This window comes from Oryctolagus cuniculus, chromosome 6 (genome assembly GCF_051225735.1).
Source record: "Oryctolagus cuniculus isolate XC-2025 breed Fujian yellow rabbit chromosome 6, ASM5122573v1, whole genome shotgun sequence".
Classification (NCBI taxonomy): Eukaryota; Metazoa; Chordata; class Mammalia; order Lagomorpha; family Leporidae; genus Oryctolagus; species Oryctolagus cuniculus.
This window is the reverse complement of record NC_142872.1, coordinates 167,741,109-167,756,231: the sequence shown is the minus strand read 5'-3', so window position 1 is coordinate 167,756,231 and position 15,123 is coordinate 167,741,109. Positions and strand designations below refer to the sequence as shown.

The 15,123-nt window shown below is 65.3% G+C and overlaps 1 protein-coding gene across 4 annotated transcripts; it reads left to right on the top strand.

Moving 5' to 3' along the window:
- The first annotated feature begins 1,260 nt into the window (after nucleotides 1–1,260).
- On the top strand, nucleotides 1,261–4,951 carry LY6H (lymphocyte antigen 6 family member H). Of its 4 annotated transcripts, none has more exons than XM_051831034.3 (4): nucleotides 1,261–1,595; nucleotides 2,020–2,147; nucleotides 2,651–2,770; nucleotides 4,433–4,951. In XM_051831034.3, exons 2-4 carry the CDS (start codon nucleotides 2,081–2,083, stop codon nucleotides 4,666–4,668), a joined length of 423 nt encoding a protein of 140 aa, XP_051686994.2. In that variant the 5' UTR covers nucleotides 1,261–1,595; nucleotides 2,020–2,080; the 3' UTR covers nucleotides 4,669–4,951. The 4 variants fall into 4 exon arrangements, with proteins under 4 accessions (XP_051686994.2, XP_051686993.2, XP_089191936.1 ...); XM_051831033.3 differs by having other exon boundaries at nucleotides 1,411–1,545; XM_089335810.1 differs by lacking the exon at nucleotides 4,433–4,951 and adding an exon at nucleotides 4,169–4,266 and having other exon boundaries at nucleotides 1,411–1,545.
- Nucleotides 4,952–15,123: the final 10,172 nt, after the last annotated feature.

Sequence of the window (15,123 nt, the reverse complement as noted above, 5' to 3'; positions counted from 1 at the left end):
CGTCTTATCCCGAGGCTTGTTTTCTGGGTGTTTTGCCACTTTTTATTTCGCACTCTCACTGGAGTCGCCTGGCTCACTCTGCTGGGTGCTCCGGCTGCTGCTGGCCTGGGCCCCCTCCCCACAGCCGGGTAGGGTCTGCCAGAGCTCCCCCAGTCCTCCACTGCAGCTCCCTGAGGCGAGGAGGGGGCTCAGCAACCTGCGGGGGGGGGGCGCGGGGGTCTGGGAGCCGACTCCCCCCAGCCCCAGCCCCTACCAAGGCCTCCAGGCACAGACCTCCGCCCCCTGGCCTGGGTCACTGCTACAGTCACGGTCACGCAGTACTCCTCTCCCAGGGTTCCTTGCAGGCCCCACCAGGGCGGTGCTCCGTGGCCTCTGCCTGCTCCCAGGCCCTGCACAGACTCTGCCAGGCGGGACGCCCGCACCCAGCCCCCAGCCCCACATGGCGCAGCGCTGGCCGGCACCTGCAGGCTTTGGCTCCACTGTCTCACTGCCTTGGTCGCTGGTGGACTAAGATCCTTCTCCCACAGCCTCCACAACTTTGGGAACTGTGCAGGAGCCGCGCCAGCGCCTCCTCCGCCCGCCCCCCAGGCCAGGCCTCCCGCACTCTGCAGTCCACTCCGGCCTTGGCAGTGACCGCTCCCGGGCAGTGAGGGCACAGGGCCTCCAGCACTGCTATGCCACCCCAGCACTGAGTGTCCCTGGTCACAGCCCGGGTCTCCGTGTCCCCAGTCTGTGTCCCCTGGTCCGTGTGTGTCCCTCTGGTCACTGTGTCGTCCCCCCCCCCCCCCGTCTCTGTGTCCCTGGTCTCTGTGTGTCCCCTGGGCTGGGAGCTCACCCCCCACCTCCCCGCACCACGTTTGCGGAGCGCCCGGGGCAGCAGGGCCCTCGCAGCTCAGGGAGGACCTGGTCTCAGGCCGGGCTCAGGAGGGCACGTGTCTTCTGTCTCCTGAGACCCGGGACAGCCGCGACACCGACGGGCGGGCGCGGGGACCGAGGGCGCCGCCCGGCTCGGGGTCCCGCCCTCTCGGGGGCGCGTCCCGGGCCGGCGCTGCAGGGGTGGCGGTCACAGTGGGCGCCGAGCAGAGCCTGAGCTGGAGACGAGGCTGGGGCGCGCGAGCCGGGTCTGCGGCTCCCCCGCCTCCCTCCGAGCCTTTGTGCAATTCGCCTCCTCGCGCAGTGAACGCTCTTCCAAGCGGCTCCAACGGGGCGGGGGGGGGGGGGGGGGCGGGTCTCGGCCAAAGCGAGGCGGGGGGACGCTGCCCGTGCCCGGGTGGGGGAGGAGGCGGTGGGGAAGGGCGCGGCGGGCCCGGGGCGGTGACCTGCGGCTGGGCCGCGAGCCCCGAGCGCCCCCGCCCAGGCGCTTCCCGCCGCCCACGCCCCCGCGCGGCCCCCGCCCCGGCGCCGCCCCGCCCCCCGCGCGGGGTCCGCGTCTGCGGCTGCGCCCCCGAAAGACTGCGCGCGGGTTCCGGTCCGCAGGGAGACCGAAGGGCACCGCTCCCCGCGCCGCGCCGCCGCCCGAGCCCGGAGTGCGGACACCCCAGGGATGTGAGTGCGCCCCCCGACCCCGCGCTCCGCACTCCACGCCCTGACCCGCGGTGAGCGCCCTGGCGCGCGCGCGGCGGGCCGCGGGAGGGGGCTTGGCGCTGGGTTCCCGGCCCCCCAGCCCAGGGGTGGGAGTGGGGACCTGGTGCCGCCCCTCCCCCATCGGCAGGTGCGGTCCGCGCCGCCCTCGTCCTGCCCCTCGGGTCCGGACGCACCTCCCACTCCCGATGCCCCCACAGGTGCCCGGTGCGCGCTGGGGGCCTCGGAGCTGCCACCGCCCGGCAGCTCGGGCGCCTTCTCCGCGGCGGCGGTGCGCGATGGTGGATGCCGGGGCGGGGGAGGGGCCGGGCGCGGGGCTTTGCGCGCCCCGGGCCGCCCCCAGCCTCGGATTCCGCCGGCGGGGTGCGTTCTGAGGCCGGAGAAGGGGGAGGGTCCTTGGGTTGGGCTGGTCTCCTGACCGAGGCGTTTCCCTGCCAGGCCTGCGCCCCAGAGGACCCCTGCCCGCAGCCCCCGCGCCTCCCCTAGGCCTGTCCGGAGCATGTTGCCTGCAGCCATGAGGGGCCTCGGCCTGGCGCTGCTGGCCGCGCTGCTGTGCTCGGCGCCCGGTGAGTCGGGCCGCGGGGCCAGGCAGGTGTCCGGCGCTCCGGGAGCGCGGGAGTTGGGCGCCGGGCTGCCATCTTCCGACGGTTCCGCACGCCTCGCGGACCACTGCGACCCCTTCGGACCCCGGCCGGCCCTCGCTCGCTCCGCCCCAGCTGTGCGGTTCTCCCCCAGCGCCTTTCAGAGCCAAGTCCTTCCTGGCGTGGAACCCTTCAGCCCCGGGGGTGTGCGAGGCCGGGTGGGAGCGTGCAGGAGGCAGGGCAGGTGGGAGACTCGTGTGGCCAGCTGCCTTTGCGTCCAGGGAGGGGTCGTCCTCCTCCCTGCCCTGTAGGGTAGGGAGTGTACCTGGGTCTCCCAGAAGGGGTGATCCTGCGCTACTGGCTCCTGACTCCGGAAGCCTGAGCCCCCTGGGGGAGGGGCAAGGCTGTCCTGGAGCATCTGCCACAGGTGGGGAGGGGCGGGGGTAGGGGCTGGCCGGCCTGGTCATCCTTCACCCATGCCTGCCCAGCTCAGGGCCTGTGGTGCCAGGACTGCACCCTGACCACCAACTCCAGCCATTGCACCCCGAAGCAGTGCCAGCCGTCGGACACCGTGTGCGCCAGCGTCCGCATCACGGACCCCAGCAGCAGTAAGTGGGGCCCTGGGTGGGGGGCTGGGACAGGGCACTGCCCGGCTTGTCCCTCCTTGGCTTGTCCCTTGCTTGGCCTGGCTGCTTGGTGGCCTGCCCTGTGCAGTTGAGAGAGCGTGGGTGGATGGAGAGCCTTGGCTCTGATTTTCGGGGGTCCTGGGCTGGATGGGGTCTTGAGCTGACCTGGAGGTCCTGAGCTGGCTGGGTTCCTGGGTGGGGGTTCTGGGCTTGCCAGGGGTCCTGGACTGGCTGGCAGTCCTAGGCGAGGGTCTTGAACTGGCCAGGGTTCCTGCGCACGTGTCCTGGGCTGGCATGGGTTCCTGGGTGGGGATTCTGAGCAGGCTTAGGGGTCCTGGGGGGCGGGGTCCTGGACTGACAGGGGTCCCACACTGGCAGGGGTTCTTGGGTAGGTGTCCTGGACAGGGGTCCTTGACTGGCTACACTTCTCGTGTGTGTGTCCTGGGCTGGCAGGGAGGGGGTCCTAGGTGGGGGTCCTGGACTGGCCTGGGTTTGTGGACTGGCTGGGGTTCATGGGCTGGTTGGGGTCCTGGGCTGGCAGGGGGTCTTGTGTGTGTGTCCTGGGCTGGCAGGGGGTCCTAGGTAGGGGTCCTGAGCTGGCCGGGGTCCTGGTCGGGGGTCCTGGGTTGGCCGGGGTCCGGAGCTGGGAGCCCTGGCTCAGTTGGAGGCCTCGAGTGAAGCTCCAGGTGCGGGCACCCTCCCCCAGGCAGGAAGGACCACTCCGTGAACAAGGTGTCCTGGGCTGGCAGGGGGTCCTAGGTGGGGGTCCTGAGCTGGCCGGGGTCCTAGGTGGAGGTCCTGGACTGGCAGGGGGTCCTAGGTGGGGGTCCTGAGCTGGCCGGGGTCCTGGTCAGGGGTCCTGGGCTCACCTGGGGCCTTAGTGGAGCTCCAGGTGTGGGCGCCCTCCCCCAGGCAGGAAGGACCACTCCGTGAACAAGGTGTCCTGGGCTGGCTGGGGTCCTGTGTGTGTGTCCTGGGCTGGCCAGGGTCCGGAGCTGGGGGTCCTGGGCTCACCTGGGGCCTCGAGTGGAGCTCCAGGTGCGGGCGCCCTCCCCCAGGCAGGAAGGACCACTCCGTTAACAGGGTGTCCTGGGCTGGCAGGGGGTCCTATGTGTATGTTCTGGGCTGGCCGGGGTCTGTGTGTATGTTCTGGGCTGGCCGGGGTCCTGTGTGTGTGTCCTGGGCTGGCCGGGGTCCTGTGTGTGTGTCCTGGGCTGGCCGGGGTCCTGTGTGTATGTCCTGGGCTGGCTGGGGTCCTGTGTGTGTCCTGGGCTGGCCGGGGTCCTGTGTGTGTGTCCTGGGCTGGCCGGGGTCCGGAGCTGGGGGCCCTGGCTCACCCGGGGCCTCGAGTGGAGCTGTAGCTGTGGGCGCCCTCCCCAGGCAGGCAGGACCACTCCGTGAACAAGGTGTCCTGGGCTGGCCGGGGTCCTGTGTGTGTGTCCTGGGCTGGCAGGGGGTCCTAGGTGGGGGTCCTGAGCTGGCCGGGGTCCTGTGTGTGTGTCCTGGGCTGGCTGGAGTCCTGTGTGTGTGTCCTGGGCTGGCAGGGGTCCTGGTCGGGGGTCCTGGGCTGGCCGGGGTCCTGGTCGAGGGCTCTGGCTCACCCGGGGCCTTGAGTGGAGCTGCAGCTGCGGGCGCCCTCCCCAGGCAGGCAGGACCACTCCGTGAACAAGATGTGCGCCTCCTCCTGCAGCTTCGTGAAGCGGCACTTTTTCTCAGACTACCTGATGGGCTTCATTAACTCTGGGATCTTGAAGGTCGACGTGGAGTGCTGTGAGAAGGACTTGTGCAACGCGGCCGGCGGGGCACGGCGCAGCCCCTGGGCCCTGGCCGGGGGGCTCCTCCTCAGCCTGGGGCCTGCCCTGCTCTGGGCTGGGCCCTGAGGCCCCGACGTTCCGGGCGTTCCGGGTGTCGGAGCCCATCTCCCACCTCTGTGGTCGCGGCTCTGGCCCGCCCAGGACGTGAGCCTTCTTTGTCCGTCCACAGCTGCACGTCCCAGGCAGCGGGCATCACAGTACACCCTGCGCCCCGGCAGGAGGCCCCGGGGTGAGGGCAGGGGGCTGGGACTCCTGGGTCCCTGCGGGGAGGGGAGGCCGGGCAGGCAGAGCCAAGCAGCCTGCTCCCAGGGCCTCTGCTGTGGAGAATAAAGTTTCTTCTGAGTCCTGAGACCGCGGTCTGAGCCTGCGTGGGGGTGGGCAGGGCCCTGATGGGATTGGGGGAGGGGAGGGGAGGGCCGGCAGCTGCCTGCACTTGAGGCCACGGGGTGTGGGTGCTGGGTGGGCGTGCCTGCAGCTGCCCTTTGGGTGCTGCGGAGGCTTGGGAGCCTCTGTAAGAGCAGCATGAAAGGCACACGAGACGGTCCCTGGGGGCACACACCTGTGTCACAGAGCACCCACATGCTCACCTGTGCCACAGAGCACCCACACGCTCACCTGTGTCACAGAGCACCCGCACGCTCACCTGTGTCACAGAGCACCTGCACACTCACCCGTGTCACAGAGCACCTGCACACTCACCTGTGTCACAGAGCTGCACCCGCACACTCACCTGTGTCACAGAGCACCCGCACACTCACCTGTGTCACAGAGCTGCACTCGCACACTCACCTGTGCCACAGAGCACCTGCACACTCACCTGTGTCACAGAGCACCTGCACACTCACCTGTGTCACAGAGCACCACACACTCACCTGTGTCACAGAGCACCCGCACACTCACCTGTGTCACAGAGCTGCACTCGCACACTCACCTGTGCCACAGAGCACCTGCACACTCACCTGTGTCACAGAGCACCCGCACACTCACCTGTGTCACAGAGCACCTGCACACTCACCTGTGCCCACAGAGCTCCTGCACGCTCACCTGTGTCACAGAGCACCCGCACACTCACCTGTGTCACAGAGCACCTGCACACTCACCTGTGCCCACAGAGCTCCTGCACACTCACCTGTGTCACAGAGCACCCGCACACTCACCTGTGTCACAGAGCACCCGCACACTCACCTGTGTCACAGAGCACCCACACGCTCACCTGTGCCACAGAGCTGCACTCGCACGCTCACCTGTGTCACAGAGCTGCACACTCACCTGTGTCACAGAGTACCTGCACACTCACCTGTGTCACAGAGCACCCGCACACTCACCTGTGTCACAGAGCACCTGCACACTCACCTGTGTCACAGAGCACCCGCACGCTCACCTGCTTCACAGAGCACCCGCACGCTCACCTGTGTCACAGAGCACCCGCACGCTCACCTGTGCCCACAGAGCACCCACACACTCACCTGTGTCACAGAGCACCCACACGCTCACCTGTGCCACAGAGCTGCACTCGCACACTCACCTGTGTCACAGAGCTGCACACTCACCTGTGTCACAGAGCACCTGCACGCTCACCTGTGTCACAGAGCACCTGCACGCTCACCTGTGTCACAGAGCACCTGCACACTCACCTGTGGCCACAGAGCACCCGCACGCTCACCTGTGTCACAGAGCACCCGCACGCTCACCTGCTTCACAGAGCACCCGCACGCTCACCTGTGCCACAGAGCTGCACTCGCACACTCACCTGTGTCACAGAGCTGCACACTCACCTGTGTCACAGAGCACCTGCACGCTCACCTGTGTCACAGAGCACCTGCACGCTCACCTGTGTCACAGAGCACCTGCACACTCACCTGTGGCCACAGAGCACCCGCACGCTCACCTGTGCCCACAGAGCACCCGCACGCTCACCTGTGCCCACAGAGCACCCGCACGCTCACCTGTGTCACAGAGCACCTGCACGCTCACCTGTGTCACAGAGCACCTGCACGCTCACCTGTGTCACAGAGCACCCGCACACTCACCTGTGCCACAGAGCTGCACTCGCACGCTCACCTGTGTCACAGAGCACCCGCACGCTCACCTGTGCCCACAGAGCTCCTGCACGCTCACCTGTGTCACAGAGCACCCGCACACTCACCTGTCACAGAGCACCTGCACACTCACCTGTCACAGAGCACCCGCACGCTCACCTGTGTCACAGAGCATCTGCACGCTCACCTGTCACAGAGCACCTGCACGCTCACCTGTGTCACAGAGCACCCGCACACTCACCTGTGTCACAGAGCACCCGCACACTCACCTGTGCCCACAGAGCACCCGCACACTCACCAGTGTCACAGAGCACCCGCACACTCACCTGTGCCACAGAGCACCCGCACACTCACCTGTGTCACAGAGCACCTGCACACTCACCTGTGTCACAGAGCACCTGCACGCTCACCTGTGTCACAGAGCACCCGCACACTCACCTGTGTCACAGAGCACCTGCACGCTCACCTGTGTCACAGAGCACCCGCACGCTCACCTGTTTCACAGAGCACCCGCACGCTCACCTGTGTCACAGAGCACCCGCACGCTCACCTGTGTCACAGAGCACCCATACACTCACCTGTGTCACAGAGCACCTGCACACTCACCTGTCACAGAGCACCCGCACGCTCACCTGTGTCATAGAGCACCCGCACACTCACCTGTGCCCACAGAGCACCCGCACACTCACCTGTGTCACAGAGCACCAGCACACTCACCTGTGTCACAGAGCTGCACCCGCACACTCACCTGTCACAGAGCACTTGCACGCTCACCTGTGTCACAGAGCACCCGCACACTCACCTGTGTCACAGAGCACCACACACTCACCTGTGTCACAGAGCACCCGCACACTCACCTGTGCCCACAGAGCACCCGCACACTCACCTGTGTCACAGAGCTGCACCCGCACACTCACCTGTGTCACAGAGCACCCGCACACTCACCTGTGTCACAGAGCACCTGCACACTCACCTGTGTCACAGAGCACCTGCACGCTCACCTGTGTCACAGAGCACCCGCACACTCACCTGTGTCACAGAGCACCTGCACGCTCACCTGTGTCACAGAGCACCCGCACGCTCACCTGTTTCACAGAGCACCCGCACGCTCACCTGTGTCACAGAGCACCCGCACGCTCACCTGTGTCACAGAGCACCCATACACTCACCTGTGTCACAGAGCACCTGCACACTCACCTGTCACAGAGCACCCGCACGCTCACCTGTGTCATAGAGCACCCGCACACTCACCTGTGCCCACAGAGCACCCGCACACTCACCTGTGTCACAGAGCACCTGCACACTCACCTGTGTCACAGAGCTGCACCCGCACACTCACCTGTCACAGAGCACCTGCACGCTCACCTGTGTCACAGAGCACCCGCACACTCACCTGTGTCACAGAGCTGCACCCGCACACTCACCTGTGTCACAGAGCACCCGCACACTCACCTGTGTCACAGAGCACCCATACACTCACCTGTGCCACAGAGCTGCACTCGCACGCTCACCTGTGTCACAGAGCTGCACACTCACCTGTGTCACAGAGTACCTGCACACTCACCTGTGTCACAGAGCACCTGCACACTCACCTGTGTCACAGAGCACCCGCACACTCACCTGTGTCACAGAGCTGCACCCGCACACTCACCTGTCACAGAGCATCTGCACGCTCACCTGTGTCACAGAGCACCTGCACGCTCACCTGTGTCACAGAGCACCTGCACACTCACCTGTGCCCACAGAGCACCCGCACACTCACCTGTGTCACAGAGCTGCACCCGCACACTCACCTGTGTCACAGAGTACCTGCACACTCACCTGTGTCACAGAGCTGCACCCGCACGCTCACCTGTGTCACAGAGTACCTGCACACTCACCTGTGTCACAGAGCACCCGCACACTCACCTGTGCCACAGAGCTGCACCCGCACACTCACCTGTGTCACAGAGCACCTGCACACTCACCTGTGCCCACAGAGCACCTGCACACTCACCTGTGTCACAGAGCACCCGCACGCTCACCTGTGTCACAGAGCACCCGCACACTCACCTGTGCCACAGAGCACCCGCAAACTCACCTGTGTCACAGAGCACCTGCACACTCACCTGTGTCACAGAGCACCTGCACGCTCACCTGTGTCACAGAGCACCCGCACGCTCACCTGTGTCACAGAGCACCTGCACGCTCACCTGTGTCACAGAGCACCCGCACGCTCACCTGTTTCACAGAGCACCCGCACGCTCACCTGTGTCACAGAGCACCCGCACGCTCACCTGTGTCACAGAGCACCCATACACTCACCTGTGTCACAGAGCACCTGCACACTCACCTGTCACAGAGCACCCGCACGCTCACCTGTGTCATAGAGCACCCGCACACTCACCTGTGCCCACAGAGCACCCGCACACTCACCTGTGTCACAGAGCACCAGCACACTCACCTGTGTCACAGAGCTGCACCCGCACACTCACCTGTCACAGAGCACTTGCACGCTCACCTGTGTCACAGAGCACCCGCACACTCACCTGTGTCACAGAGCACCACACACTCACCTGTGTCACAGAGCACCCGCACACTCACCTGTGCCCACAGAGCACCCGCACACTCACCTGTGTCACAGAGCTGCACCCGCACACTCACCTGTGTCACAGAGCACCCGCACACTCACCTGTGTCACAGAGCACCTGCACACTCACCTGTGTCACAGAGCACCTGCACGCTCACCTGTGTCACAGAGCACCCGCACGCTCACCTGTCACAGAGCACCTGCACGCTCACCTGTGTCACAGAGCACCCGCACGCTCACCTGTTTCACAGAGCACCCGCACGCTCACCTGTGTCACAGAGCACCCGCACGCTCACCTGTGTCACAGAGCACCCATACACTCACCTGTGTCACAGAGCACCTGCACACTCACCTGTCACAGAGCACCCGCACGCTCACCTGTGTCATAGAGCACCCGCACACTCACCTGTGCCCACAGAGCACCCGCACACTCACCTGTGTCACAGAGCACCTGAACACTCACCTGTGTCACAGAGCTGCACCCGCACACTCACCTGTCACAGAACACCTGCACGCTCACCTGTGTCACAGAGCACCCGCACACTCACCTGTGTCACAGAGCTGCACCCGCACACTCACCTGTGTCACAGAGCACCCGCACACTCACCTGTGTCACAGAGCACCCATACACTCACCTGTGCCACAGAGCTGCACTCGCACGCTCACCTGTGTCACAGAGCTGCACACTCACCTGTGTCACAGAGCACCTGCACACTCACCTGTGTCACAGAGCACCCGCACACTCACCTGTGTCACAGAGCTGCACCCGCACACTCACCTGTCACAGAGCATCTGCACGCTCACCTGTGTCACAGAGCACCTGCACGCTCACCTGTGTCACAGAGCACCTGCACACTCACCTGTGTCACAGAGCTGCACCCGCACGCTCACCTGTGTCACAGAGTACCTGCACACTCACCTGTGTCACAGAGCACCCGCACACTCACCTGTGCCACAGAGCTGCACCCGCACACTCACCTGTGTCACAGAGCACCTGCACACTCACCTGTGCCCACAGAGCACCTGCACACTCACCTGTGTCACAGAGCACCCGCACGCTCACCTGTGTCACAGAGCACCCGCACACTCACCTGTACCTGCACACTCACCTGTACCCGCACACTCACCTGTGCCCACAGAGCAGCACGCCCCACTGGTTTTGCACACAGGAGCCACAGCTGTCTCATCCTGTCACAGTCACCTGGGAGCCCCCGTTGGGCACACGGGGACAGATGTCCCTACTCCACAGTTGCTTCTGGCTTCCAGCCGGTGGCTGCGCTGCGACCTGTTGGCTAAGAGCCGCGTCAGCCCACGCAGAGCCTCGTGGCCGACTTTGCCTCTCGCCGACACCTGGGGCTGTCACACACTGAGGATGAGGGGCCGGTCCCCCAGTGTGGGTGGGCAGAAGGAGACTACTGGTGGGGGGGCTGCCTGAGGGTCCTTCCTGCTCCTGCGGAGGGTCTGTGTTTTCAGCTGTGAGTTCACAGCGCCCACCAGGGCTCTGGTGGCTCTGGGGCCCATGAGTCCCCATGTCTGGCACCATGGGGCCCTTGGCTCCGTGGCTGGGCAGCCCGGGCCACTCCTCGAGGCTGTGCCAGGCAGCAGGGAGGAACTGGGGCTGGGAAGTGAGCTCATGGAAGCGTGGGGTGGGTGCCGGCTCCCTGCTGGAGGACACAGCCAAGGCGCGTGTCCATCATGGACCCTCTGCTGTCCCTCTGCCACTGGCTGGGCGGCCCTGCACTGTGTCCCCTGCACTGAAGCCCAGCGTGTGTGCTGGGGCCCTGGGGGCTGTGGCTCCTCCCCAACGACAGAAGGAGAGGCTGGCAAAGACCCCAAGCAACCGAGGGAAGCCCCTGGAAGGTCCTGGGAGGTGAGCCACACTCTCCTCCCTCGCTGGGGCTGAACCTCCTGGGGGGGCAAGTTCTGGAAACCACAGAAAGGAGTGAGAGTGCCCTAGCTCTTTGGAGGATAGCGCAAGATCAGAGGGGTGCCCCAAGGGCCTGCCCTGCCCCTGCCCCTGCCCCTGCCGGTGTAGCGGCTGTGGGAGGCTCGCTGGGCGCTGGCTGATGCTACGTCCGTGTGCTCAGTGTTCCTTGGGTTCCAGCCCCACCCCCCCGTGCTTACACCTGCCCGGGGCCGGGGGAGCCGTGTGGGTAATGCTGATTTCCAGGGGTGGGGGCCGAGCCACTGGAAATCTGCCTAGGGAGGAGGTGGACGCCCGTGGGCCCGTGCTGGCCAGCGGCTGGCCCTTCTGTGCCCTTCCTTGCACAGCACCGTCTCCCTCTGCTGCTGTGCACAGCCCAGGGCCCGGCGGGGCTGGCGCCTTCCCCGTCCCCACCCTGCCTCTTGTTGGGGCGTCCTCCCCGGGGCTGCTGTGTGCGCCACACCTGTCCCGTGGTTCTCTGCTGGTTCCCGCCCTCACCTCCCAGGATTCCTCCCTCTCCTGAGGCAGCAGCCACCCCCTCTCCTGCCTCAGTCACTGAGCCAGGTCACCTGGGGCAACAGGCAGGGGCTCATCCCAAAGTCCATTTTCTGGCCAGCGCCGCGGCTCACTAGGCTAATCCTCCGCCTTGCGGCGCCGGCACACCGGGTTCTAGTCCTGGTCGGGGCGCCGGATTCTGTCCCGGTTGCCCCTCTTCCAGGCCAGCCCTCTGCTGTGGCCCAGGAGTGCAGTGGAGGATGGCCCAGGTGCTTGGGCCCTGCACCCCATGGGAGACCAGGAGAAGCACCTGGCTCCTGCCATCGGATCAGCGCGGTGCGCCGGCCGCGGCGGCCATTGGAGGGTGAACCAACGGCAAAGGAAGACCTTTCTCTCTGTCTCTCTCTCTCACTGTCCACTTTGCCTGTCAAAAAAAAGTCCATTTTTTGAAATAACCCGGCTTCTCCTATGGACTAAGAGCCCCTCCCGCAGGACAGCCCGCACCCCGCACCTGCCAGCACGGCCCTCGGTCACTGGCTGCCTCTCGGCCAGTCCAACTTCTGCTGTGGCAATGCCCCTGGTGACCCCTCTGTTCCGAAAATTCCCTGCTTCCCGTGGTCTAGGTTGACCTTTTGGGAGCTGTGTGCCCAGGTGCACACTGGGATTCCATGCACCGGCAGTGGGGGGGCTGGGGTGTCCGTCCGTCTGCACCCGGGGTTGTGTGTCTCCCTCGCTGCAGCCACTGCTCAGCAGTTCTGGGTGTCCGTGGCGGGGAAGTGGGACCTCACGGCTCCCCTCTGGGTGCACCTGGGGGGGGGGCTGGGGTCGTGGCCTTCCCAGCTCATTTCTGCAGGTGGACGAGGGCAATGGTTCCCAGGACTGAGCGCCAGGAAGCCCTCGGGGCTCCGGCCTGTGCGCCACTAACCCCCCTCTGCGGGCTCCTCGCTGGCCCTGGCTCCACACCAGGCTGAGGAGGGGCACCTCCCCCACAGCAAGGGAGACGTCCTGGGCTGGGAGGGGGGAGAGGGCAAGAGGAGCCCACCAGGGCAGAGGCTGCCCTAGGTCCCAGAGAGGGCGGCCAGCGTCTGGGGACAGTGACAGCCAAGGGGACAGCGACCTCAAGCGGCCAGGAGAGAGAGGACTGGGGAGGCAGCCTTGGGCACCAGGGCCATCAGGGGCCTTGGGGACGGACGTCATTGGCTTCTCCCGGTCACACAGCCCTGGGAGTGAGTGCCCATTTCCTCTGCCCTGGGGAACGGGTGGGAGGCAGGGGCGTGCGGGTCGGGTCCTCATCGGGCCCAGCGGGTGACCACGCGCTCTGCTCGGGTGTAGGCCCAGGAGCTGGCGCTGCGGGGTTTAGGCGGTGAGTGTGTGTACACATTTGTACACGTGTATGTGCATGTGTGTGAGGGTGTGCGTGCAGGTGTGTATACACGTGTGCGTCTGTGCCTGTGTGAGTTCACATGCACGTGTGTGCACGCATGTGTGTATGCACGTGTGTGTCTGTGTGCCATGTGAGTGCATGTGCACATGTGTGTATACATGTGTGCATCTGTGTGCCTGTGTGAGTTCACGTGCACATGTGTGCACGCATGTGTGTATACACGTGTGCATCTGTGTTGTGTGAGTGCATGTGCGTGCATGCGTGTGTACACGTGTGCATCTGTGTGCCATGTGAGTGCATGTGCACATGTGTGTATACACGTGTGCATCTGTGTGCCGTGTGAGTGCATTGCACGTGTGTGCATACATGTGTGCATCTGTGTGCCCGTGTGACTGCATGTGCGTGAGGGTGTGCGTGCAGGTGTGTATACACGTGTGTGTCTGTGCCTGTGTGAGTTCACGTGCACATGTGTGCACGCCTGTGTGTATACACGTGTGCATCTGTGTGCCGTGTGAGTGCACATGTGTATACATGTGTGCATCTGTGTGCCTGTGTGAGTTCACATGCACGTGTGTGCACACCTGTGTGTATACACGTGTGCATCCATATGCCTTGTGAGTGCATGTGCACGTGTGTGTATACATGTGTGCATCTGTTTGCTGTGTGACTGCATGTGTGTGAGGGTGTACAACGTGTGCATCTGTGTGCCGTGTGAGTGCGTGTGTGCATGCATGTGTATACACGTGTGCATCTGTGTGCCGTGTAGTGTGTGTGCATGCATGTGTGTATACACGTGTGTGCTCGTGTGAGTGTGTGTGCACGTGTGTGCATGCATGTATACACGTGTGCATCTGTGTGCCATGTGAGTGCATGTGTGTGTACACGTGTGCACCTGCGCCGTGTGCGTGAATGTGAATCCTGGGCTCTGCAGGCAGCTGGAGGCCCAGCATGATGCTGTCCCCGGCAGCGCATCCCCCCGGTCCACTGGCAGGGGCCCAGCACGGTGGCCCGGCCCTACCGCTTGCCCCTGGGGCTAGAGGCTGCAGGGCGGGGCTCCTGATGGCCACGGTGGCAGAGTGGACTCCCGGCAGCCCGCACACACGCACTCGGGTGGCAGCGTGGTGCCGGAGCCGCTTGTGTTAGGAACTCGCTTTCCTGGAAGCGTGGTCACAGGCTCTCAGCTGCCCAGGCACAGGACCAGCACCCTGAGATGTGGGTGCTCTGTCTCCGCCCCCACAGCTCAGTGTCTGCTGCCGCGGCCTCCGCAGGGGCTCCCGGGCGTGGAGCCCGGGCCTCCTCCGGTGCTGCCCCGAGTTGATGCGTGTGTTGGGCTTGGGCCCAGCTTTGTTCACCTTAGAGGCGCAGTTTGTTCAAGGTTCCGTGAGACTCCGCCCAGAAGCAGCCCTCTGTCATCTGGTGACACGGCCACACGTTTCCCCCGTGAAGGACCAGGGGGCGTCGTGAGCCCGTTGCTGCCCCCCCCCCCCCCCGCCCCGTGGCGAACCCTGGTGATGCGTTCTCCTTGGAAACCACAGCCAGATCCCAGTGGCCGCACTGTGAAGTCTGATCACGTTCCCACCGAGCTCGGTCTGCGCTGGCCTCTGACAGCCTTGTCCGGGGAGCTCAGGATCTCGGTGTGGGCCCCAGCGGGGGCACTGCTGGGGGAGCTCAGATTACTCCATAACCCTACCCTACCCTACCCCTAACCCTGCAGGGGGCGGGGCACTGCCTAGGGAGCTCAGATTACTCCATGACCCTAACACTAACCTTAACCCTAACCCTATCCCCAACCCTACCCCTAACTCTAACCTTAACACTAACCCTAATCCTGCGCGGGGAGGGGGTACTGGCCGGGGAGCTCGGGTCACGGCGTGGGTTCTGTGTGGGACATTTCCCCGGGAGGCAGCGGCTTGGACCGTGTGTGCTGTGTGCTGCCCAGTGGGTGGGGTCCCCCCGTGTGGGACCTGGGCCAGGGCTGCACCGTCTCTGAGCCGGCCCTTCGGGTTGGAGGGGAGCCGCTGGCCACTTCTGCTGCAGGCAGGTGGGCAGAAGCGGGGGTGGGGCACCTTCCCCCCAGTTCCCAGCCCAGGGTCTGTAGCTGGTTCTGCTG